At 35.7% G+C, this 26,430-nt stretch overlaps 8 protein-coding genes across 12 annotated transcripts in view; 4 read left to right on the top strand and 4 right to left on the bottom strand.

The window, feature by feature from the left end:
• The window catches only part of Cbp53E (Calbindin 53E), a 61,682-nt gene that overhangs the window by 33,843 nt on the left and 1,409 nt on the right, over positions 1–26,430 (bottom strand). For 2 of the 5 annotated variants that reach the window (XM_066286696.1, XM_066286700.1), the window contains exons 2-3: positions 22,880–22,934; positions 6,602–6,643 (exon numbers count right to left, since the gene is read on the bottom strand). The gene's annotated coding sequence lies outside the window, so the exon portion shown is untranslated. Of the gene's footprint in view, positions 1–6,601; positions 6,644–6,704; positions 6,856–6,921; positions 7,206–22,879; positions 22,935–26,430 lie in introns of those variants that run through there. The other 3 variants (XM_066286698.1, XM_066286699.1, XM_066286697.1) reach the window with 3 other exon arrangements.
• Positions 5,109–6,591, bottom strand: LOC136341572 (B2 protein-like). The gene is made up of 2 exons (XM_066286704.1): positions 6,286–6,591; positions 5,109–5,535 (listed from the first exon to the last, which is right to left on the bottom strand). The coding sequence occupies exons 1-2, from the start codon at positions 6,379–6,381 to the stop codon at positions 5,164–5,166; spliced, it is 468 nt and encodes a 155-aa protein (XP_066142801.1). The 5' UTR covers positions 6,382–6,591; the 3' UTR covers positions 5,109–5,163.
• Positions 8,214–9,200, bottom strand: LOC136341570 (uncharacterized). The gene is made up of 2 exons (XM_066286703.1): positions 8,786–9,200; positions 8,214–8,726 (listed from the first exon to the last, which is right to left on the bottom strand). The coding sequence occupies exons 1-2, from the start codon at positions 8,828–8,830 to the stop codon at positions 8,271–8,273; spliced, it is 501 nt and encodes a 166-aa protein (XP_066142800.1). The 5' UTR covers positions 8,831–9,200; the 3' UTR covers positions 8,214–8,270.
• On the top strand, positions 9,789–10,605 carry LOC136341577 (uncharacterized). The gene is made up of 2 exons (XM_066286710.1): positions 9,789–10,022; positions 10,127–10,605. The coding sequence occupies exons 1-2, from the start codon at positions 9,975–9,977 to the stop codon at positions 10,478–10,480; spliced, it is 402 nt and encodes a 133-aa protein (XP_066142807.1). The 5' UTR covers positions 9,789–9,974; the 3' UTR covers positions 10,481–10,605.
• Positions 11,129–13,603, bottom strand: LOC136341489 (uncharacterized). Its single transcript, XM_066286516.1, has 7 exons — positions 13,341–13,603; positions 13,119–13,287; positions 12,887–13,068; positions 11,716–11,770; positions 11,621–11,649; positions 11,387–11,564; positions 11,129–11,336 (listed from the first exon to the last, which is right to left on the bottom strand). The coding sequence occupies exons 1-7, from the start codon at positions 13,383–13,385 to the stop codon at positions 11,143–11,145; spliced, it is 852 nt and encodes a 283-aa protein (XP_066142613.1). The 5' UTR covers positions 13,386–13,603; the 3' UTR covers positions 11,129–11,142.
• Positions 16,211–16,796, top strand: LOC136341554 (uncharacterized). The gene is made up of 2 exons (XM_066286675.1): positions 16,211–16,358; positions 16,417–16,796. Exons 1-2 carry the CDS (start codon positions 16,314–16,316, stop codon positions 16,774–16,776), a joined length of 405 nt encoding a protein of 134 aa, XP_066142772.1. The 5' UTR covers positions 16,211–16,313; the 3' UTR covers positions 16,777–16,796.
• Positions 17,029–17,503, top strand: LOC136341488 (uncharacterized). Its single transcript, XM_066286515.1, has 2 exons — positions 17,029–17,076; positions 17,141–17,503. The coding sequence occupies exons 1-2, from the start codon at positions 17,029–17,031 to the stop codon at positions 17,501–17,503; spliced, it is 411 nt and encodes a 136-aa protein (XP_066142612.1).
• On the top strand, positions 19,533–20,248 carry LOC136341556 (uncharacterized). The gene is made up of 2 exons (XM_066286677.1): positions 19,533–19,686; positions 19,836–20,248. Exons 1-2 carry the CDS (start codon positions 19,636–19,638, stop codon positions 20,193–20,195), a joined length of 411 nt encoding a protein of 136 aa, XP_066142774.1. The 5' UTR covers positions 19,533–19,635; the 3' UTR covers positions 20,196–20,248.

The raw sequence follows: 26,430 nt of genomic DNA, 5'->3' as shown, positions 1-26,430 counted from the left end.
TTCTCGATATATCACTAGTTTGAGCTGAATTACTGCTGGTGGCACAACTTGACAAAGGCTTTAGTACTGTATCGAATGTGATTGATATTTAGTGACGTAAGTTTTGTGGAATTAGTTTTTGAAAATTGTACAAAATGACCTTTTGTTATATTACGATTTTAATATAAATTTTTTTAATGCTTTTCAAAAATGTTTTATAATAGAAATTTGAAATATAATTTTGTTTACATTTCTCCAATATGTTCGACGTACAAATAGTCAACATGAATCATTTTTAATGAGCTGCAATTAAATTATGTGTTAAAGGGCGATTTATGTTTAAAAGTGTGTCCTGAGAAAATTGCATTTCCTGCTTTCCGATGTGCGAGGACAAATGCAAAGGTACGTCTGAAATGTATGTATCTATTTGAAAAACTGAAAAACGCTTTTGGAATTTTTAACGTTTGTAAAGAAATACGTACAATCAATATTGAGTAAGTAATAAAAGTCGAAAACAGAAATTTGTGAACAATGCGATAATTCAACTTTTAGAATTCCAAAAACAATCCGAATATACTTTGAGCGAAAGAGAATTCCGAGCTTTCGAAGGCTACCAAGGAATCTTTGGGTTTTCCCAGAATTTATTGGCTTTTACCGCATTTTTACGTTGGTTTTCACCAACGTTGCTTTCTTTCAAGAAGCCGTGTAAGTAATTTTTTTTAATTTGCCCGCAAATGTCCATTTTTCAATTTTTTTACTTACTTCATACTCATCATACTTGCTTCTAAATAAATTTTTTTAACTGCAGACTTAAACTACATATTTTTCGCACAAAATGAATCTTCTATTCAATAAAATCTTCAAGTTGATAGATCAATATGATTGCACTGGCATGATATTAAAACCAATATTTGAAAACCGGTTGTTCTGGGACGACCCTGATGAAACAAAGATTAAAAAAAAAGTATAATGGAATAAACTGATTCTGTTGCAGGCCCGTATAACAATTTTCTAATGATTAAATTTTTTCTTAAATTCCTCTCATTTAATCCTCGGTCCACTACTGCCCCAATTTGCTGGCGATTCTATAGGAGATATAGTTCATGTTTACAAAAATACTATTAAAAAGTTCGCAAGTTCCAGAAGTTACTTTAACTAAAAAACTAGCAAAAATATATAGATTTTTTTAGAACATTTTTCCTGCCATGATAATTGATGCCCTATCCGCCTCTGGTTTTTGCATTAGTCAATTTTCGCAATTTTCCAAAATTCAGCAATTAATTTGATGAATTTGGGGGCGCTAGATCCAAAATTTTCCGAATTAACGTATTCGAGACCGCCCCAAAAATCCATTGGCGTGCCAGCTGTGTTTTCGAAATAATTTACATGTTTCTGAAGGATAATTGTTAGAAAATTGTGCAGATTTTGACGTAAATGACGTGTGCCACGTGCATCTCTGGGTCTCCACGGCGCGTTTTCGAAATTGCACGGTCTGACAATTAACAAAATCTCTATTTATTCTATGTCGCTGCCTCCGTACACACTACTAGCAGTTTCCCTAACAAACAATAGTTCAATTTGGTATTGACTTAGACGAAAACAAACAAATCTAATTTCACCAAACCGATTCGTTTTAAAACAAACAGGAAATACATGCTTGAAGTACCGAACGAAGTGCTGCTAGAAAAATCTGGAAAAAACCTAACGATAAGTACAAAGCAGATTTTTTACGTTGTGTCTACTTAGAGGGGCTTGGGGGAAAGCACGCAATAAGGGACAATGGACGGGATGATTCAAAGCCCCAGAAAGATTTGATCCAATTACCTTATTAGTTTTAATCAGAGTGAACATGCAATGCATTGCATCCAAAAGAAAAACCAGCAAAGAGCGAAGCTAGACATAAATCTAAAAATACTCGTATAAGTGAATGGTAGGTAAACATGTAAGTTTTTCAGTACCTTCATACTTCAAAATAATTGATACGCTGGTAGCTTTATCGGAAGGGTAATTCCCATAGAAACGAAGAAATTTATCCTCCCACGTTCTTTTTTTGCTGGATAATTTTTTTTTTGACAGTGCGAACTTCTCCCTAAAGGGCTCTGCAGATGAGATACCTAAAGCATGAAAGATTTTAAAGTTTTCTTCCTCCGCATATTTACACATATAACTACTTTTAATTGAATTCCTTCAATGCGCCATTTTAGTTAGAACTAAATTTAATGTTGCGCTGAGAATGTGAGTTTTCGCAATTATTATAACAACCAAAAAATCCATATTTTTGACAAATATCGGTTTGGTTTATTTAATAAAAATACATTTTTCTTTTAAATCTAGTTGCGAACTTTGGATTTATTTTTGGTCGTGTGTGTTATTTAATGGCATTATTAATTTCTAAGGTTTGTCCGGTGCTAAATGGGCTAATTATAGCATGAGTACGGTAAACAGGGTAAAGTGCAAATTGCAACCTCATATAATACTAGTCCTTCCATAATAAATACTTTAATTGATATCTACAGGTTTCTAGAAATGTTCGTAATAGCTCTGAAGTCGCGGCTGGCACACCTCTGTATATATAAAGCATTAACGTGTTTGTAATAAATTTAAAATAAAGCACCGCATGACTCTGCCTTCCGTGTAAAACCAGTGCATTTTACTTCGCTTTTCGTGCAGAATAAATTACAACAAATTCAAATGCATTTTCAAAATAGATTTTTTTTCCAAATAAATATACTCAAAAAACAACAGTTTCGGGAGTTTTGCGTGAGGGCGAGAGGGAGGGGGAGGGTGCGCAAATGGATTGAGGGCCGAGCGAAAGGGCTCTGCCACGTGCCACAAATACTCTTGCTACTACTAAGGTGATCAAAATTAGGAGTCTTACAGTAGGAGATACAGGGTGGGTAAAGTTTTTGCCTTGTCTTCAAAAAAAAAATGAATCCTCTGACGCCGTTCTGAATTTCACTGTGCAGTGAATTGTTGATGTTTCAACTCGATTTCGACTTCTACGTTCGTAAATTTCCGCAGCCGTTCATGAGTTATTGACTGGAATAATTATTATGTGTTTATTTCCATCATTCAATGCGAGCTGATACGCAATTTATGAAACCTCCTCAAAGAAAGGCGACACTTGCTAATTACCCTGCTAAGACAAACCTATTAAGGCGGCAAACAACACGAACCATTAAAACCATAAAGGTTATATTATTCACGATTTGCAGGAGAGCAGGGCTTCCCTTTCCATTTGTTTCCTCCAAATATGTAAACTCGGGGTTTTTGCTTCACATCCTTTGTTTCCAGTAATAAATTTCTTCCAGGAATTATGAAAATTCTGCCAGCCCGGTTTCTTCCCCAATTTATTACGAGTATTAGATTTAGTTTCCGCAACGGAGTCTTTGTTTTTGTTTTCGTAAAAGAAGTTTTAAGTGGGAGCTTTGCTCATCTCCATGATGAAGCTTTTTGCAGGAATCTTAAAAGCACGTTTTGCACAAAATCATTACGAAACCCATATTAAATAAGCGGAGAAAAATAAGGTATATTTTATGGTACATTAATTAACCTGCAATAGCGCACTGTCCATTACAGCACAATAATGCCGCCTTGGTATTAAGTCCGCGTTAAGTACCGTTTTTAATAATCAGTCATTACACACATAGAACTAACAGCTATTGTATATGGATTCATTATAGGATATTTTGTAGTAACCAGAAAATTGAGCGCATCATTAGAAACTAATTAGAGCAGCTCATAATGTTTCAAATTGTGCCACCGAAGGAGTTTCATGAGCAACAATAAGCGTTGACATTGACTAATTAAGAACTCTACATTAATTATATTTTTTCTCTTAGTTTTCAAGTGCAGAGTAATTAATAAAACACCAGACTGGCAGGTTGCAAAGTACACAAGTTCAGATGGGATTTATTGTCACGGAATAATTAAGCTGTTACGTTACGTAATTTGTTTTAAAAGGTGTGTACACAATGAGTTGGTATAAAGAACTAGTTTCTTGACGGTCACGGTGGTTGGCGGATCGTCTTGTCGATTACCATCATAGGAAGAACGATTCTTGGTAATGTTTGTTCGGTAATCAAAATTTCAATCTTTGAACCTTTTGAATATGGGAACAGCTCCATCAGCTGGTTTGCCCGCGTCTTGGTAACAGTTCCTGCACGGCGATGCCAATGATGGCGGAGGCATCATATTATGATACACCTGCGGTACACCGGCCTTCTACATGAACGCTCCGCGAAAATGCGGATTTCGTGCTCACAAGACACAGTGCCTATTCGTAAACTAAGCGGGAGAAAATTTCATAAATTGTCATTCATTCACGCATCGTTCGACATCGAATCTCCATTATTTCCATAAATCGTAAATTTCAAGCATCTCTAGGTCTTCACCAGGATTATGCAACCATACCATAGATAACAAGCCGACGATTCCCATGGCTATGGTCAATACGAAAACAATTAAAACCATGTAATGTTATCCTTGCAATTACCATTAAATCGGCTACAAAAGCAAAGGATTTTAGTTTTAAAATATCCCATCACCAAGAACAACTTCCTGTCCTCGTTGCCATTGTTAGAGCCCATCCTCGTAAATCCATTACCGGGAGACTGAGGCACATTGTTAGCTTTAATGAGCCTTATTACCAGCTACAAGCACCATGTAATTAAATTATGCGGATAATAATAAAGGATATTCATTACAAAAAAGTTCAAGTGGATGCTGAAATTTCGGGGGCGTGTCTAGGATTAAATCATCTGCTCTTTGCTCTCTTGCTCACTTGTTAGATGCTCCATGGTAAAAAGCGAATGGCTTAATCAGCGCCCTACGTTTACGGTTCACCGAGTAATGCGAAAATGTTTTAATGATCCCTCGCTGTATTTTTTTTTACGAAATGGTAACGGAGGTTTATTGTGGAAAATCGAATGTCGGGAAATCTCTCTCGGGTCTGAACAACTGAAGAATAACACATTTTTCCACACCTTTAAATGGAAGAATTACGCAGCAGAAGGTCCAATTTCATAACAATGGATACCTCCGACTCAAATTAATTTCTGCGGTTTCGATTTGAATGGTGATTCAATGTCACACCGAAAACGCAGTTTTGCCTACTTTTTCAAACACAATTTTAATACTTAACAATATTTATTTAATTTTTTTAATCAGAGGTGCGGCCGGGGTTTATAAGGCAAACATTTTAACATTTAAGTCCTTGGGGGCCAAACTTCTTAAACACTTAGAAAACTGGAAAACTGTCTCCTGGGGAGTGTCTTTCTTGCCAATGCAGTGCTTCACAGAAGTTCGGATCACCATTTCATTTGGGAACGACTTAAGCAGGATTTCAAAAACTTTCTCCTCGTTTATAGTTCCGGAGTCATCGATAGCACCCAGACTTGTGTAGACGCATAACGCTTGAGCTTTGAATTTTGGATCTTCAGTAAATTCCCCATTAATAGCTTTTTCTACCACGGCAATATCAACTCCTGAATCCTTGAGGCAAGAATCATGAATCTGCTTCAACTTGCCCTTTTCCTCTTCTGTGTACTCTTGAGCCTTAAAAATTGATGTTAATCCCAATCTAATTTGAATAACATTCTGAACGTTTACAGGGCGTAACACATCACCAAGGGGACATATCAGGGGGCGACAGCACCGACATGGCCACGACAGAACCTTTTTGGATAGGCAGGATGGCAAAGTTTCATGTTTTTCCCATATGTGCTTTGCATTTCTCTTTTCAGCAGTTTTCGTAATTTTGTTTTCGTTTAAATTTATTTTTATTTCAAGAAATTTGGTTTAGTGTTATAGATTGCCTCGCATAGTTGACAATTCCTCTAGATGATTTTTTTCCTACTTCCCTTACGTTATTAATTCGCTTTCATAGATATTTTTGCGAATTCTATGAAAACGGTTAAAGATAGGAAAACACCGCAGCTACTGAATTCAAGAGGGAATTTAAATATGGCATCCGAATTCATACGGGGTGTTGCCCAGAAACGCACTGCAGCGACGCAAAAAACATAACGCTCTGTATATGGCTACCTACGATTTTGCCATTACTGCGTAGAGGGTCTTGACGAAAATAGAGGTACGATATTGCAAAAAAATTAACTGGAGGCATGCGTGTACGTGACGAAAACCCAAAATATGAGAAAAAAATGCGAAAGCTTGCCACCCTGTATATCGAAAATTATGCGTTTTTGACCATAGTCCCGCCAACATTTTTTAAATTAATTTGCAGAACAGCATCGTCCCCGGAAATGTCTCCATGACTATACGTTACATAATGTATGCATTTCTTACCTGCACCGCTAGAAGAGTAATTACTCCTAAAAATAGACACCTCATTTTTACTCTATATTGATTTTCGCTATAAATCAATGTGATGTTTGAGATCATTATATACCTATATTAGAAGAGATTAGGGTTGCTGATAAGGCATATGGGTAATGATGCGTGGGTATAGGTATATGCACACGACTAATGACTTTCCTGTTATATGTTTTTGTATCATCGCTATACCTAATTACTGATTCTAAAATAAATACCGTTGTGTCTCACAACCGGTGTGATCATCATAAATCAGCTTCCTGTATCCATACGGTAACTGAAAACTTACCAGTTCTTCGATCAGCTGTTACTTGAAAGTTCAAGGCTCGATCTGAAAAAAAAATTAAGGCGTAACAACCTCTTGTGATGCTTTGGACGGGTTTTGAATGTACATATTGAAATGTGAGGACTTATGTCAATTTTTCAGTGATGATCAATGGGGTCCGATTTTCATATTCTGTCCATTATTCATTCATCCAATTCAGAATCAATTTTTTACTCTCGCTCAAAATTAATTTCTCGCCTCGTAGACAAGAAAATAAAAGAAACATCATTTTTGTTGAGAAACGATTCTAGAAATCGACGAAACACTTAGAAAATATGCCTCACTTCTTTATTTAGATTTTCCCAGTAGAACTGGTCCGACCATGTTGTTTAGGACGAGCTACACACCGCACTGTCATTGCGTCGAAATCAGTCATATCGGTACCAGTTCTGTCCGGTGATTTCATGTAGTTAACAAAAATTATTAAATTTTAGATAAACAGTGTCAATGTGTTGTGGAAATTTTCGGTGTTTACTGTGTCTTCTGAGGTGTCATGGGTTACAAAGAAATGTTTAATTCTGTATTTTGCGTATGTACTCCGACTCGTTACGTAATAGGTAATTCGACATTTTGACGTGAACACTTAGAATCGCCCTTTTGAAAGGAACTTTCTAAATAAAATCAAGAACTGTAACTTTCATGTTTCGCGCAATTAAACAGAAATAAATTTGTTATGAAAGTCAAGCTGAATGTGCGAAAATTTAAATGGATTATAGAGCGACTCGGTGGGCATGATACTGCCAAGTTAGAGCGTTCTAACACTGTTTATCTAAAAGCATAAAACCTCCCAATTTGGCTTGTCATGGCCTCTATAAAGGCAACTTTCACGTTTCGCATAGTTTAAAACTGTGTATTTCGCAAAGTATTGAAGCTACATCTGCGAGGCACCAACTGGATTAAAGGAAAACTCACAGAGCTCTTAGCAGCCACATGGGAGCTCTCGATAGTTGGTTATCTAAAATTGCGAAACATTCCAATTTCACTCGTTAATGTTTCTTTTTATATAGAAAACTCTGCAACGCATACACGTCATAATCTTGCCTTCGTCCTGTTTAAAAGACGTAAATAAATTTTTCGATTCAGTGATGTATAACGTGAAGTAATCTGCGTTCTGAGATATTAACAAGTAATTTGAATTAGAACGAAGCCGTAGACGTAGGAACGCGCTCTGCGCGGCATGAAACGGAATCATGCACGTGGGGGCTCAGCTGGCGAGATGATCTGCAAAAACTGTGAAAATTGCTTTAAGAATTGGTAATGCTTCAAAATTCAAGAACTTTTAATCCCCAAAAAGTAAATTTTAGAGACGAACTTCAATTATCAACATTTTCGCTCCATTAAACGTAGTATTGGTTGTAAATCAGTCAATCCAAAACTTTCCAATTCCTTGTGCAAGGAAAATTAAACTCAATTTACGGAAATGTTTGCAGTAATTTCCTGGCAACTTCAATGTGTAAATAACAAAATGCCCTTGATTAAATACTCACAGACGGGCCTGTGCAAGGAATTTCTAATTTAAACGTTACAGTCTGACTTTATTGGATAACGATGTGTTTTCAAACTAAAACAACTCCACTCATGTTTCAGGAATCTATTTACCAAAGTCAACAATGAAACACACTTAAAAGCACTATTATACTTTAGCTGGTGCAACTGCTAGTTTAGGCACATGGTCATGGTGATGTTGATGACTGGAATCCCTTTCGTTATTCTCAGAACTACCATGGTGTTTACCGTCATGAGAAAATACATGCTTCTCGTACAAACACTTGACCACGTGTCCAGCAGTAGCATCGGCCGAATCTTTGTCTTGACCACAAATCTTGACGATTTCCTCGACTTTATTGGCATCAGTAATCACATGTCCAACATGCAACTTCACTCCATCGGCAACGATTTTGCCCTCATCGTTCACAAGACCCAATGTTTTGGCCAAACACTTGAAATTTTCAACGTGGTGCTCTGCTTTATGATCATGGTGGCCTTCGTGGGGACCGCCTTCCGAAGAGGTTGCCGGTTTCGGCGAGCCATCAGAAGCGACCATGTGACATTTTTCATGGGCTGCTGTCAGACCGTGGGGGTCGTCGGCCTTAGGTATCACAAAGATTGTGGTGATGGGAGAAACAATGGTTTTCTTTGCGAACTTACCAATGCGACGACTAAAAGGGCACTAAGAGCGATTAAGCATTTCATCTTTGGACAGTTTCTAATAAAAAAACCTGAGTGTTCCGTCTGAAATTTGCTTTTATAGATGAAGGAGAAATACGTTTCGACCTTATCTTGTAGACGGAGAAGTCGGGAGGTTATCAAGTTAATGAGGTAGTCGCCGAGGAAAAAATATAAATTTTCGGGGAAGACTGAAGGTCATTTTTTATGCATTGGGTAAACAGTACCTAAAAAGGTACTTCGACGAGGGAAACAGCAATGATGTGTGATGAACGAAGTACTGCCCTTTGCCCCAGAAATCACCACAACCCCTGCATATTTCAAGTATCAGAGGGCGTTGCAGGGTTTCTATCTGGCCCTACTATGTGTATTAGTATGTGAAACACTTCGTATTTGATAAACTCACAGATATGAAAACGTAAGTGGATCGAAGTATGATATGGCGCTTAGTGATACTAACTCAAACTATTTTAATTCAGGTTAGCTCGAATCTTAAGATAAAGCTGGTTTTGAAAGAAGTTGTTTTGAATATTCCTAAAAGTGATACATTAAATTGAAAATAATTAAATCACAATCAAAGAATTTAATGGGGCATTTTCTGACTTAAATGACCCTGTTAAATGCACTATAAAAGTATATAAAATGTATCTGTCTGCCAGTAAGACTATAAGTAAATGGTAAGCATTGAAAATCATTGTAAATTAGCACTTTCTGCTTAATACTTACGACAACGAGTACGAGAACAGTGTATTTAGTTTAAACCATTGCGACTTAATTAATATAACCCATAAAAATTATTAAAATAAAATTTCGTACACGTGTTACTTATTAGGTGGGGGAACGAGATTCCTTTTAGAAAGGTGAACCTATTATTGATCCAATAACAAAACAAAAATGTTGTTCATTATTGCATTTAATTAAAGAACTGTTATACGTTTATGGAAAATTTAACATACTTAATAATATAAACAAAAATATTTTCTAGGTATTCCCATTGCAAGAGGTCAGCAAAATTTTGCAGAAATCAGCACTTGTTGGTATTTCCATTCCAAACAAAGATTTTTATCCCTACTGGTTTCTTAATATAAAAGTAAACCCATTTAACCAGCATTAGCACAGACCAACAGAACATCAACAAGCGAACAAGACCCATCGGGCCAATAAACTAATAATGAATTCAGTAGCTTTGAGTTTCGTTCTTTTCGCTGCCGTTGCACTGGTAAGTAAACATTTGATCATTGATCATTGACTTCTTTCAATCAGAACTGACCATTTGCTCTAGTTTCCAGTGAATTTCCTCTCCGAATATCTTTTTCTTTTTAGGCAGACACAGTTCAACATCGCTGGAACGTCGTTCATCAGCATTGTCAAACATCTCCAGTCACTCATGTTGCAGACGAGCTGTTTGACCAGCTGAAACGAGGGGAAAACCCAAAGTTACCGCACAACTTTGCATTGCATGCCAACTGCATGTTGGTCAACTTGAATCTTCAGGACGACCAAGGAAATATTATTCCTGAGGGGGTGAGACAAGCGGCTCAGAATCAGTTCTCAAATAAGGCTAAAGTGGATCAGATTGTTCACGATTGTTCCGTTAGTAAAGGCAACAGGGAGATGAACGCTATGAATTTGTTTGGGTGTCTCCGCAAAAATAATGTTAATATCGGACAGCTTTAAGGTTTGGTATAGTGGGTTATTTTCGCACAAGTATCTTAATATATGATGTAAGGTGTAAGCTTGCTACCGTCAATAATAATAGTGTACAAAACTTGGGGATAAATAAATCCTGAGTACTAAAAAAATTATTTATTCTGTCCGATTAAAAACTATCAAGTAATTGATAATGTTCAGTCTCCCTTAAACCGTAACTTTGATAATAACTCCCTCAAGTTCTTACATACAAAAATTGATAAATAAATTCTTTTCCTTCATGGTTATAACGCCGGTCCCATCAGCTCGGTCAATATAAGATTCCTGAAAAGCAGAAATGTACGAATCGCTCGACCCCTAGAAACTCTAAAGATTCCTCCTTTGAGGGCTCCATCTCGAAGCCTTGCTCTCATTGGTAGTGGTTAAGTAAGGTGTTGCATTTAATAGATGGAGGAGAAAAAATCAATTAATCTGTAATGAGGAAGCATGGGAAAATTTGTATTTCTGATTCATAAGAAGTGGATATCATTGTGAGGAAGGGTAAAAATGATAAGGAGTATGTTAAAGGTACTGTGATGTGCGCTTGGAGTTGACCTCAAGCTGACTGCAGCAGCAGCACCGTCATCGACATCATCACGTGTTTGATTATATGTGTGATAATAAATGTTTATTTAAAAAAAAACGGGTTTTTAAATAATATCAATCTCGTAGCTCAGCAAACAACTTTTAATGTGCAACGCGGTCATCTCCGGCGTCTCCTTACTAACCCTGCACTTCTTTAGTATTTCCTCCATCTCTTCGGAATCATCTGTTACCTTTTTGGCGACATTTCGGGCCAACTTCTCCTCATTAATAGTGTTGTTCTCATTCATATATCTCAATCCTCAAACGCTCCGCTTTTAGAATAAATTAGTCTCATGCATTTTCTGGTACCTTTCATGACACAAAGAACGTGTGCTCCATAGTTCGCGGGCAGCTCAACGTCCTCGTTCTTTTTTATTTTCTTCAACAACTTGTTATCTATTTTTGTAGCCTCGTTTCTCTGACACTCTCTAATTGTTCTTTTATACGGGGTCAGTTCTTCGTTTACTTGTTTTTCGGCCGAAACCATCTTCGAAAAGAAACAACATTTTTGTCTAGTTTGTGAGTAGGCAAGTACGTACTTACAGTAACTACAACTACAGCAGCACTCAAAACTTTGAACACATGCATAGTCACTCACGTTTCAACCCAAAAGAAACTAAAACTTTACATCTCCATACCTGTTAAAGCAATTTGATTGTAGCATGATTTGTGAGGGGACTGAACTGGTTGGAACTGAAATTAATAATTTAATAGCTTAATTCCTGGCCTAATGCTATAATGGCTAAGAAGAGACACGTGACACTTGCGGTGAGAGGACAGAGAGCTGATTGAGCCATTCCCAAGGAACGAGAGATTTATTAATGAGCCTTTTCGCTGGGATAAAGTTCGTTATATCTCTAATTTTTACGATAGAAAAGCAGCCAAATGTTCAGTACTACTGCCCAAAAAGTCTTTGACACAGGATGTTTCTTCTGAGATACACACAGATATTTTTCGAATTTCAGGCTGGCACCAGTGGTTACGCTGGTGCACTGCGTGCGTACGACTTGCTTAAATCCCGCTAAAACCTGCTAAAATAAATAAAGTTTGATGCCACAGTTCTGAAACACCCTGTATAATCCCAAGTGGGGTGAAATGCAATATGAAAATTACAAATATCCAGGAAGTGGAAGTTCAGATCTTTTAGCATTAAGGGTCCTCTCGAAATCGTGCTAACTTGGTTCATACATGGTATGTAGGTGCACTGAGTGATAGTAAAGTAGTGAAATACAGAAATGGCTCATACAGTGTTTGCCTAGAGAATCAATTATTCAGGTGAAATGTATGTACTCCGACGCAAAGTGAGGATACGAGATAATAAATATTGATGGTGATACATCACTATTTACTTCTCAATTGTCCCTATGGATTTCTGGAGCTTGTCCAAGAACTTTGAGACAATTTGGTATGCAAACACTCGAGATGTCGACGAACAAAATTGGGAAAATAGCAAAAACGAGAGAATTACCACTTCATCCTTAGGAAATCTTCCAAATTAGGTTTAACACGAAAAAAAGCTTAGTTCTAGTTTGAGGTATATTGATTTAAAGGTACTCTAAAATTTAACTAAAAATAACCTAAAAGGAATATAAGGACCCCTTTCGCATAACCATTTAAAATTCATTCAGACGATCAATTTGATCAAAATTCAGTATCATTTCCATTACATAGACGTCGCTTCTTCTCGACTCAACAATTTCTATATAAATAATATATTCTTAGGCCATAAATATACACTCTATAACAGCTTAAGAATGTGATAAAAACCTATTTACAACAATAATGAAATACATCTTTAAATAAAATTTAGGGTTCTATTTTGTGACTTCGAAGGCACTTTTCAAGGTGCAGGGCTGTCTCCTCTGGAGTGTCTGTGACCGCCACGCACTCAAAGGCTATATCTTCGACCTCATCTTCTTCTACTTTCTTAGCCACCTTCTTTTTCAACTTTTCTGTATTGATCGTGGCGTCCTCGTTAATGTAACCCAAGCCTAAAACGCTGTTTAGTACTTTCGATGAAACTGATTAATCACGAATATACCTTTCAAAATGCACAAGGAATGGGCTCCATAGTTGTCAGGTAGAGTCACCTGCATGTTTTTCTTAATCTTCTTCAGAATTTGATTATCAACTCGAGTTTCATTGTTTTTCTGGCATTCTTTATAGACCTTTTTCAGGTATTTTCCACTCTGTTTTTTGCTCGAAACAGCCTTGAAACAGACAACATGGTTTTAACCCTTATGAGAGGTATAAAAATACTTACGATAACTGCAAGGAAAACTATGCACAAAACCAGGCAAATTTTCATTTTTCGTCGATATGCGGAAGACTTATTCCAGGAGCAACGTTAAAGAGAGTGCTGGCACTTAAATCACACTTATCGCAGCAGTTCAAGAGATTATCACAGAGTCTGTATTGACGCAGTGTCCATAAGCAGCTCTCGTGGATGTTAAAAATAAAGCTGTTAGCTGATACGAGCCGGAAAAATGAAGGTTGAACACTATTTGTTATTATTAGTGTGAACTCTGGGTTAATGTTGCATTATAACTGTTACTTGGAAAAGAGGAAAGTAGTGAACTAGTGCAACCTGAAAATATGTAGGCTATTAATACTGGACTAGAAAAATAAACCAACAATGCTGCGATAGAGGACATTCGTTTGAGCAGTTGGGGAGGAACTCTTAATTCCAACGAGCGGTAGTCGCTTGGCAAAAGAATTAAATAATAACAACAATATATATTTTTAAACTGGCAAAGGGAGCCCAAACCAACCAGACATTTTATTTTAAAATTAATAGGCTTAACATTTCGTATTCATCCTCATAAAAAATACACTTTCTTTTTTAAGTTGAGAACCATTAGTGTCCCGTAGTGTCTCGCCCTCCCCTACTCATAAAATCCCCCCACCCCCTTCACCACCCCTGCAACCCCAATTCAGTTTAAGCTGAACCTTTCTGTCCTCATAATTAACCCCTTAAACTTAATTATCAAACTTCCATGGAAGTTCATTTCTAACCACCGGTTTAGCCGAACTAGGCCAGAAAATATGTAGGTGGTAACTCAAGGGAATTTAGTTTATTTGGTAGATTGTTCGCTAACAAAATCGAATATCTAAACTTTTCTCAAGATCGTTGTGTGAAATGTTAAATTTGGGGCCATTTCGTGCAGTAAAAATACAAAAAGAAAGATAGTAGAAATGGTTTCCGGTTTCTTCTTGTTGGCGCAAGGGAGCTTTCAGCTTTTCAGCAAGACATTATTTGCAAATAAAAAGTTTCTTTAACGCTCTGGTTATCCAATTTTAATAATGGCGTTTTGATTGCCAAATTCCTGCTTTGGCGAAGTTTTTTTTTATCGAGATTAGGTACAGGTAAAATGGGTCTGTCAAATTAAAACGTAGTCTTTGCCACTCCGTTGAACCCTATTTTCGCCTCAGTTAATTTGTAGATATTTCAACGTCTTATTTCGGTTTATTTTCACTATAACATTTTTTTTTGTTATTTCTGAAGGCTTTCGAAATTATTTCTGGACTTTCCGATTGTGTCATGGGTTTTATCAAGATTTGTCACTAATTTGCAGTCAAAGAGGTGATCAGTTGGTTTCTTCATTCTTCATACGAATTACACCATTGTCCTTCACCATATTATCAAGAAAATAATCCAGAGTGTAGTTTTGCATTGCAAACGATAACATAATAAACGAAATTACTAAAACTCTTCCTAAAAATATACAGAAAAAATTATGAAAAAAATGCAACTCCCATGGATATGAATTTTAAACAACTGCCATTGATCGAATCGTAGTATATTCGATATGACATCTGCTTTTGGGATTCATGCCCTGCAATATATTGTTTATTGTTCAAACGAGAGCATTGAGGCTAGCTAATGCGAGTGTTGAGGTCTGCCTGGTTGGTTAGGTAAAACGTTTGTTTCCCCTATGGTTTGCATATCCTTTAGCCGATATTCATAGTCTTTAGGAAACGCAGAATGCATTATCTTTCTCTATACATCACACTACACGATCACTTTAAATGATTAATTTTCCTGTCCCCGTAGCGAGACAACAAAGCTTTTCACCATAATTAGACCAGGTAAATTTGCTAAATGTGAAATAAGGCAATTGATCTAAACTAGTTTATAGTGGTTTGATAACGGATAACACCCACAGTGGAGGCTAAGGGGGGCACATTTTGACACTCTTTAAAAATTGATTTTAATTTAACTGGAAGTAACTTAAATCAATATTTACTGCGTCTATAAGTTTCTACATCTAAACTTCTAAATTACAAGTTTTGTAGAGACAGGTTCGATCTATTAAATTATTTAGAGAACAGTGGTGTATCAAGTTTATTACAGCTGTTTGGAATTACCAAAATCTGATAATACAAAATTGGTATTGAATTTAATTTCATGTTGGCTGTATCAGCCTTTATATATTCAACTTTAAATTAAAGCTTTTGCAGACACGCTTTCGGTTTATTGACTATATGCAAAAAGGTAGCGCATCACGCCCCTTTATCCCGACCCCTAACCCGAGGTTCTATGAAGGTCTCACCAAAGGACTTAGAGAAGAAATTTTTCTAACTTCTTGGGGGAATTTTAGAAAATTTTTAAAACTTCACAGACCTTCATATATCACTTGTGGTTTTAAAGATATTTTTGAAATTTCTAAGTATTTTCCAAGGTTACGTTTCTTTTCAATGGGTTTTCTGAGAATGCTTGCAGAGAAGCTCAAATTCAATAGTAAAATTATAAAACCTGAACTAACCTGAATTAATGTATCTACTAAGTATTGAGCTTAGATTAGTAAAGTCAGCATTACTAAGCTATAGAGCTATTAGTAAATCTAAGATTTAACCTATATATAAATGTATTCAACAAAAGTATGGGCATTTCTAATTGCATATTAATTCATTTTTCTGCCTGTTATGTTTTATGAATATTAAAAGTAAACAAATTCCTTCTTCGAAAGAGGAATTCAAAACATAAATAATTTTTATCTACAAAACACAAATGTATCATCATTTTTGTATCTCGTAAAGCTACAGATACATGAAACGCATAAGTGAAAATCGCTAAAAAATGGCCTAAATATGATAAATACAGGCCAACTTATTATTGATAAACTATTATACTTTATCATACAAAATAATTAGTCCACGTGGTAATAAAGTATCGTATAAATAAATCTGAAAGCAACAAATCTTTGGTTAATTAGAAGTTATTATCAATTCAAAAATGAAGTTCCTCGCAGTGTTCAGCCTCAGCTTTGTGGTGATTTCCGTAAGTATCTTCAGAGACAAGCACTTTTGTCCTGACTACCATGTTTCTTTCCTTCAAGGCTAGCATTATTCCTGAAGAAATCAAAGAGGTACTAAAGAAAGTGAGCGAAAAGTGCAGAGAACAGAACACCCCAATCTTAGAAAAGGAGGCGGTGAAGCAGTACCTAGAAACCAGGGGCCAAGAACCAGTACCTGAAAACCTAGGTTCTTATGCCTTGTGCCTCTCTAAGGGCATGAAATGGCAAACCCAGGACGGGCAAGTGAACAAACAGTACCTAAGATCCAGATTAGAGGGTTATATGAAGGACACTAGTAAGGCTGATAATATATTTAATGAATGCGATTTTGATCGGGAAACTGAGATTAAAACCGCTAAGAATATGTTGAGGTGCTATGCCAAGTACTTTTATCAAAGATAAATAAAGAAATTCTTAATTTGTATGTTTTTTTTTCGACTAAAGATAATACTTTGTTTTTAATTAAATGTTTTAACAACAGGCCGAATGCAAACTTTAAAAATATCAGATTAGTGCAGGGCAACTGGGTATTTATAAAAAATTATAAATAAATAAATTCAAAAACAATAAAACTTATCTTGAATATAAATATGGCAGTGCTTAAGAAAATTTTGTCAGTTGAGTGAAATTATCAACTACATCCAGGTCATTAAAATGAAGATTACTCTAACAGTGGCAATTTTCCTTTTCACATCAGTTCTGGTAAGTGTATGCCAGATTCGCCCAAAAATTCCTTCCTTAGCACAGACATTTTCTCCTACTCAAGGCTGATTCTACAACCGAAGACGTCAAAAGCAGATTAAAACAATCAAAGGACAAATGCCAGTTGGACCCTAAAACTGCGGTAGACCAAGAAGGGCTGCAAAAGTACATCAGTTCGAAGGGCAAAGAGCCCGCTCCAGAGAATATTGGGCCGCATGTCCTTTGTGTTTCCAAGGAAATGAAATGGCAAAAGACTGATGGAACTGTCAACAAGCAATATTTAAAGGAGAGATTGAGCCTTATTGAGAAGGATGCTGCTAAAGTAGAGCAGTTTCTAAAAACTTGTGCGGTTGACAAGGATAGTGAGGTGGAAACTGCCAAGAATTTGTTTAGCTGTTATGAGAAACATGTTTCAACGTACAATTAAAGAGTTTCATTGTTATTAAATGAGAATTAATTGAAAGCGTTAATGAATTTTTATTATACAAGGCGTTATTGAATAAGTGTCCGATATTTTACAGGGTGATTTTTTTGAAGTAATTTTAAGATGGAAAGTTCTTATATACATGGGCCCTAGGTCGTTTAGTTTTCAAGATACAGGGTATCAAAGTTGAGGAAACAAATCATATATCCTTTGATATGTTTCAGCTACTTTTACGAAATTCTGTATTTCGAGGTTTTTTGGGATAATAAATTCAAATTTATCAACGATTTAATTGCACCTTCTAGAAGGCGCTAAAAGCGACCATTGGGAAAATTTTTAGTTCTGTTCTTTGTAATGCCTTCTAATTTTTGTGACCATCTCAAAATTCCATCTAATACGACTCTGTGTTACCAACAACATGGTTCCTATTTCTGTGTTGACAAAAGCAAGTTCTCCAAATCTCTTAAGACTATATCTTTAATAGTAAAACGTAAAATTCAGCTTAGATACACAAATTTACATATAGAAAATTAGTGTTGTCACGCGCCACAGGTTTTCGTTACACCAGAAGTATACCAGTAACACCCTTTAAGATCCGTATTAAGGTCTGCAGGTAGAATTTCCCAAATTTACATACACTCAAGAGGCCCAGATCCGCTTTACCTTAACCATGTTAAATTGTCTCCTGATACAACCCTGTTTTATTTAAAATACATTTAAGATGTGAAAATCTGAAAAAAAGTGAGGTGGCACAGCAGCATAAAAGTTAATTAAGTCGAAATTTTATGAAGATTTTGACTTTTCGAAATGGAAAAGAATCAAAAGTAAAGCGTACCGGCAATTTTGCCATTTCGTCGTATTTTGTAATTGATGATAGTTTTACCACACTCTTGCGACAGTCAAATAATATTCATACGAGGCTTTTTGGATCATTTTTTTTCTAAGTTCGCTTTTTGATGTCCCTTCGAATCCCGTAAAAGGTGCGGAAATTTTCAAAATTTATGGAAATTCCGATAACCTACGCAAGACATTGGTTTTCATGAAAATTTAAACGCCTTTTTACATATTGCATATTGAGCCTTGCAAAAGTTAATACGCTTTCAAAAACATGGGTATATAACACCTGAATGGTACTTTTTACAAAATAGCACTCGCAGATTTTCAGGACTTTGAAATTTCAGTAAATTTTGTAAATTTAGAGTTGTAGTGTCCAGTGGATTCTTAAAAATTTTCAATTTTATTGGCCAATTAAAAAACATGTATTTTTTTAATTTTTAGTCTTTTTTTTCTAATTTGCTTCTCATATAAAGATTTCTACCGTTCATTAAAATTTACGAATTTTGAAATGTTCAGTATTTCTTTACCAGTGGCGTCTATAGACGGATGTTTGATCATTTGCTCCATGTTTTAAAACTTGCATTAAATTTTTCTAATTTTTTTGCCGTAAAAATTATTTTTTATAATCTAAAATTGTAAGAGCCAGCAGCATTTCAGAAATTGTTGAAAATTGCTCAACTCCTGAATATCATTCACATTAATTCTACATTATTTTCGTGATGACCCTGTATTCCGATTATTACGTCGATTTGAAATTTCAATATATCGAAGCTTTCAGCAGTTTTCCGCTTCAAATTGAAATCGCCAGTGGCGTATAACACAAATGGGCTTTTTGTCACACTTGAAATACATTAACTTAAATTGCTTCAATTCCCCCACAATTTTCTTACACTTCGATGTTTTTGACCTTTTAAGGTAGAATGTTTTTCAAAGCCCTGTTATATTTATCTATTTAGGAATTTTGATCTTTGGCATTATTATTGTATTTAGAAAATATTGATTATATTTATCGCATATTTATGTTTCTTTGAGTGAAATGCCGAAAAGAAAGTAACTCTTTTATTAACAGTAATATATTACAAGCACGGGTTTAGATGGTCAGGTCATCCCCTTATAATGATAACACAGTTACATAATTAATTATGAAATAAAGACTAATACGTCAAGGTTAGATCGAAAGAGCAAAACAATGAGGGGGGGGAGGGGGTATAAATAGATTATCCTTAAAGGGACTTTCTTAGTTGAAAATAAGCAGTAGCAGAGACAAATAATCTTAAAATTTATAGAAAATAATCAAGATGAAGCTGTTTGTAGCTGTCATGTTTTGCATCACTTTCGCCACAGTTTTCGTAAGTATTAATTGTATCACCAAATTACCCTTCATTTTTTTGTAAACTACAAGATATTCTGCGATCGAATCTGTTGAAACGTTTTTTGATCATCTTCTTGGTTGTTAAAAATATTTGCGGATCTTATCCATTAATTTTACCATTTCTAGGGAGATTTACGCGAAGATATAAAAGTAAAAATAAAGAAGGCTGGAGACAAATGCCAAGAAAACCCTGCAACCGCAGTGGACAAAGATGCTTGGAAAGCCTACACTGAGTCCAAGGGCAAAGGCCCCGAACCCGCCAATTCAGGCCCGCACGCCCTGTGTGTTACCAAGGAACTGAAATGGCAGAAGGCTGACGGAAAAGTAAACAGGGAATACCTCAAAGAAAGGCTCCAGGCTCTCCAACAAGATCCTGTTAAATCTGAAGAATTCCTCAATGAATGTGCTGTGGACAAGGACACAGAAATTGACACCGCTAAACATATGTTTAAATGTTTCTTCAAACGCAACGCGTCGCCAAAATAGATTGACCATTCATGTGATTGCTGATGTGTTCAATAGATCATGTCGAATGAAAATTTGTTTTGATTATTTGGACATAAGGTTTTAGGCCTAAAATGGCGTTCCCCATATTGTAATAACTTCTGAAGTCGCTGCGGTAAAGCCTCTGACGTGTCACACAGAAAATTGGTTCAATCTCGAAATCTTAAAAATAGATAAGGATTAAATAGCCCAAATAAGTCTTCAACAAAATCTTCCCTTTACAGTTCTCTCCAACGGATTGGGTTCAAGAACCAAAAATTGTTTATTATTGAAAGCGTATAATGCCGAATTTTTTATCAGAAATCAGCGTAGTATCAAATTCAATTTTTTAAAGGGGGCTACCCGCAAAAATTTTGTTTTTGTATGAGAAATGATAGCTACGTCATTGCTTTTTTAACAGTTTGAAAATTTTGCCTTTCTTTTATAAAAACATTGAAATTTAAAATATTCGCACTGATGACAAGTGAAACAGTTATTTTGTAATAACAAAAATTCTGCGAAAAAATCAATGTTTGTAGATAAATAAATATTGTGAAGGTTTTGCTAACTTTCTCCCTTAAAAGTGTCCTCAAACACTCGACTTAGTTGGAGAATTGCCTAAAATTTCCAGCAGTGTTCTCCCGATTTTAAATTTAAGTTAACTAACTAGTGACTGCAGATAAACTTTCATATAAGTTCGGTAATTAAGTTTAGGGGTCACTTATAAGGGAATGAGGGTTTTAGAGATGGTGACACATCCCTATGATCCCCGGGGTTACGGGGGGTAACATCTTTGACATTACACGGTTTATTGACGAATATAATTTTAGAGTGAAGCTCTAAACCCCTTCCATAATCCATGGAATCTGTCGCTTTATTGAGACCTTCATAGGGTGTAAATCTAAATATATAGATCTAAATTCCAGTAAAATTTCGTATTTCTAATTTGAAAACATCAAATTGCTGGTGCTACCATCTCAAATTATTACAGTTTCGGTGCTCGCAACTGCCTTTAAAATCCCTAAAATTAATTTTAACGCAGGTTTCACGCTCTAAACCCCGTTTTTAATCCGCAAAATTGCTTACTGTATTGAGCAATTAGGTGCCCTTTTTAGATGAGCGATATGAAAACACGAAGTCAACAAAAAGAGAAACAATTTTCATGGCCAGTTTTGGTAACCTTTTAAAAAAGTTTACCGAAACATAGTGTAAAGTTTATAAAAAAAAGTTTTTTGCAAAATTCTTGAATTTGCAAACAACTTTTTTCGATAAATTTTATGCTATTTCCTCCTCTACAATGCTTCAAATTGCATATTTAAGAGAAAAAGACCTATATTGAATATAAAAATGAAAAATTTTGAGATTGAAAGGGATTTTCTGATGTAATATTTGGAGATTTTCTAGGATTTGGATGAGACATTTTTCGTATTTAGAGAATTGGTGTTTCACGGCTCATTTAGCGATAAATCTCAACATTGTAAGAGATCGAGAAATTTCGGCCATATATGAAAAAAACATAAAAAAAATGTTTTTTAGGTTTCGAGAAAAGAGCACCTAAATGCAATAATTAATACAGATACAATATAAACTGTTATACATATGACGCAATAATCATGGTAAACATTGCGGCATGCTCCGCACGAGCATTAGGAGAGTGATTCGAATTTGAACCTTGAAGGTTTTAAGAACTAACCCATTTCTCGAATAATAATGGAAATCGCCATCAATTTGCGCTTAATTAAAAACATGTTTCCAGTGAGTACATATTTATTACACTACATTAGTTTAATTAATTTAAATACAAAACAATAACTTAAAGTTGCTTATTTTTACTTAGGAAAATTTATGTAAATCTAGCTTTTGGCAAATATTTGATAAAAATGACCCATATTGGTGTTTTCAAACGCATTTTGTAAACACATCAAGCTTATCAAATATGTATAGAACTCCTTCCACATATCACATGTTACCCCGAACCAAAACCGGTCCTGGCATTAATCATCAATTTGACCGTACCATATATTCGATGAAAACGAATACACAAACAGCAAAAGGTTTCCAGCAAACTGGATTTACATAAACACAAAAGAAATTTATCGCAGGAAATAAAATAGCCGGGAAAGCTGGATATATGTGGAGCAACAAATCCCGATACTATAACTATTCCGGCCATCCGTACCTGGTTTATGTAATGCAAGATGACAAGTTAATGTAAAGTTTACTTTTTTTGGTTCAAATCCAGAATTTTTCTTTAGAAAAAATTAGTATCCAAGGAAGGATTTAGTGTTATCTTCATCGCGAGTGATGTAATAAGGCAGACAAAAACATTAGTCTGTACAATATTTGTAAACACAGATAAGTTGGTAATTATCAGTAAACAAGGTCAACAACGTTTGGTGTCAGCAGATTTTCGAAAATAATGTTATTTTTATAGTTAACATCTGTTGCCAGATACGTCAAGTCAAAATCTTGATAGTTATATTTTGTATCAAATGGAATGATAATAGTTTCGCAGGTCGTAACCGGTTTGATTATAATCAAAAGAATCAGTAAAATTTGTAATAAAACCAACAATTTTACTCACATTGTAAATATGGTAATTTGGCTTCATAATTCATCGTAATGGATTGCTTTACGACTGAACGCGTTTTACTGTGGCTGTAAAAGTTTCAGTTTTAACGACTTACCCTGTAGTTAGAGCTGGAAGGACGCAGTCCCACTCGATGGATGATTGGAAATAGTCTGGAAACAGATTAATAAATGTATAATTCCATATTTTTCCAGTTTTAGATTAACGACTTATAAAACTTTATGTGGGGAAAGTAGGGCCATTTTGAAGTTATTGTTCCGTTTAACCGTTCAGACTTGCAGTTTTGTTTATTGAAAGAAGTTTTATCGAGATTTTTAATGTTGGAAAAATTATTAAACTCCAATTTTACTTTTTATCCAGTTTTAAGTTGTTTAGTACCTCGTGAAAATTTTAAAACATTTATGGGGTCATCGTTCAGGTGCAAAGCGAGATATAAAAAAACCATTAAAAATTACAAAAACCACTTTATTGTCTTTACTTCCTTCATACTCCTTTCTATCCGATCACTCCGAGCTTTTTTCTACGACAACTTTAATAGTTCTGGAAATTGCGTAAAACCTTCCGGGGTGAAAAGGATAAAAAGAGAGAGTCGTCGCACCTCGCCCCTCACATCTCTCTAAAATTAGAAATAAAATATTTTGTTTCCGAGCGGCGAGGCACTTGACGCTTGGTCTGTGATTGGTCCTCTCAACCCCCCCACTCCCTCTCTACGAGAGCTGTGCACGTTGGGTTTAGTCAGCAGTACTCCATGTATTCTGTCCAATGGAAGCACCCAATGTACGTTGAGGGTAGAGGATCGGAACATATGGTGCTGCTTGAGGAACCGGACCAAACTTAACATAAACAAAGCGAAATTATTAATAGCCACCATATCGAGGTATTTGGCGGGTCGTTATTACCTACCGAATCCGACAACATTTTGACTACCTCTCTTTTCGTCAGAAACTGAACAAATGAACTACAATAAACGATGATGCGAACTTCTTCGTTATGTTAATCAACGGTGGTGTTCAGTTCTAGGCGAGGTGAACGCGGAGGTGCTCGACGAGGCACGTTGCACCGCTATGTCTTTATCCTTAGTTAAAAAAAGTGTTGACGAAGAAAATGTGAAAAATTAGTAAGTTTTTTACTTGTTTCCTCCAGATGTTGACTATAACTTAAATATTTGCTTAATTTCTTCAGTTATCTGATTTATTCCGTGTTGATTTATGTTCAATTTAGTTCTACATCTATTAGTAGTAATCAGCTGCAATCAATAAAAACGCCGCAAAGGAAATGTCCTTGCAAATTTCCAGTGTGTAATTTTCACTCGAATTATTTTTAATCGTTCTTTTTCATTTTCTTTCTCATCCATTTCGCTCGCATATTCATTGTACCCACTTCTGCGTAATCGCACAAAATGACAAAGAACTAACCTGCACTAACCTGAACAAATGAGGCTGTAAGGGCAGGTCTACCAACATGACAGACCATTTCCTGAGCCCCCGATAGAGACATTCGAACTTTTGTTCGAATATTATGCGATGAATTCTTTAATGTAGCAAATACGTCTACGAGAATATTCCCATTGTCAAAAACGACACCGATGTAGCAACTACCGCTTCGAGGATATCACATGTTTCTTTCTTATTGCGAGTGACTGCAATTTTCCTCCTATGAACGGAATATATTGAGGCATAAAAGATGATGGTTAGACTCCATGGTGAGTAAATCCGAGTAGCGAATCAAAAAAAAAAAAAAAATTGAAAAGTGAAATAACGAAATATGAGTGCCGGGTTGCCGGTACCCCTTCGGTTCTCTTTCCAAAGGTGTTGTATCTCTTCTTCCACAAAACAGTCCTCTCCACGTTCCGTTCCGTCACTTTTCCGAGATTGCTTCTTTTAAGCTAGATATTCGCTCTTTTCCACCGGTTATTTAATTTTGATTTTAATTAGTTTCTGGATATCTCTCTCCTGCGCTCTTTGCTATAAGATACGACAAACTGGATAATTTTGTTACGTCCCAGAGTCGAAATCGCTGTGCAGCATTGAATTGCAGATCTCTCGGTAGAAGAATGAGTTGAATATAAAACGTTCGATTTCGCATCATAAAAGATACATGTCAAATGTGGTGTAAATATTTAACACATAACAGGCGTGAAATATTATCTAAAATTTTTTGTCCCATAAACAAGCGCTTTACCGTATAACGCGCGAATGCCATAAAAGAGTATTACATTATTTTCATATTTGATAATACCCTTTTTTCTACTTTTTTATGTCCAAACGATATAAAATATATGGAGAAAGGTGCCATTTGGAGGCAATCTGGGCGATAAATCGGGAAACTTTCAAAATCGCGAACATAAAAAGTCTTTAAAGGATTTTGAAAAAGTTGTTCTGTCCCTGGAAATTCCAATCTTATTTAGGGGATCTCGGAAATGTTTAGATAGTGTTTTGAATCAAATTAATTTAACTTTCAACCATAGATATCAACTTAATTCCCAGCTCTATAGTTACCTTTTTCTCGTCTTCTGTCATTCGCTACATGCAACCATCTGAAGAGAATTCTTACGTCGGAGTAAATTTTGAACCCCTCATGTGTGGCAGCTGTGTCCCGACATAAAATTTCCAACCAACTGGCTGTTAATGACGTGAACTTTTGAACAAAAGACGTGCGCCATGTTGCCAAAATGAACCGATTGTTTGAATATATCCATGACAACATTTTCCCCATGCACGTTGCCGCGCTTCGCTAAATAATAAATAAAGTCATCTATTCAAGAGGTACAACAATAAAGCGCACCATTAGATACCTAAACATATTTCTATAATGGAACGATAACGTTATGCAGACAATTCCTTATTTATTCATTGAATAATGTAGGTCAGCCTTTTTGATCGATGCCACGTTTCCGATTAACGATGAAGTCCATATTATTTGGAAAATTCGGAAAATGGTTCGGCAAATGGGAAAATCTCATTTTTATTTTTGAAACATATGTGTTTTGGAAATATCGAGGGCTGTTAAGTTTTCAAACTTGCCTATTGTTCTCCAGGAAGGTCAACAAAGTTTCAGTTTTTCGCCGAACAATAAGAATGGATTGTAAATTCTCGCATTTTAAACAGGAGTTAGTTAGTAAATGGCCTTTTAAATGGTTTTATGGCTCAAACAAAGGAATTTTCGTAAATGAATTGCGAAAATGTCATGTTTAGAAATTGCTTTTTCTGCCTGTTTAAAAAGATTATCATCAATTCGTCATCGCTTAATTTTCCAAATTTCACAAATTTTAGATTTAATTCGTAATTTAGATAGTTGTGACAACATGGATAAAACAGATTATGGCAATATTTCTTTTGTCTCTTAAAGTAGGTTTGCTATTTTGGAGAGGTCTGAAAGAGTCAGGAAAAAGTCAGCCACTTTAGAATTTTCGGGGGATGCAGAGGTGTCAAACGTCAATATTTTATAAATGTTGTTTGGTGGAACAGGCACTTTTCAAGTGTCCTAGTAAACAGATCTAGTTCATTGTTGCTGCCGTAACATGATCTTTCTGTCATTTGTCAAATTTATGTCAATGCAGGTTTGCCATATGTTAATCAGATATTCAGGTAGGTAGATCCGCTGCTTGACATTCGACATGCATTTCTTGAAGGGTCCGCCATTTGTCAG

Source organism: Euwallacea fornicatus, chromosome 10, assembly GCF_040115645.1.
Source record: "Euwallacea fornicatus isolate EFF26 chromosome 10, ASM4011564v1, whole genome shotgun sequence".
Lineage (NCBI taxonomy): Eukaryota > Metazoa > Arthropoda > Insecta > Coleoptera > Curculionidae > Euwallacea > Euwallacea fornicatus.
The sequence above is the reverse complement of the archived record's forward strand: the minus strand, read 5'-3'. Positions and strand labels throughout refer to the sequence as shown.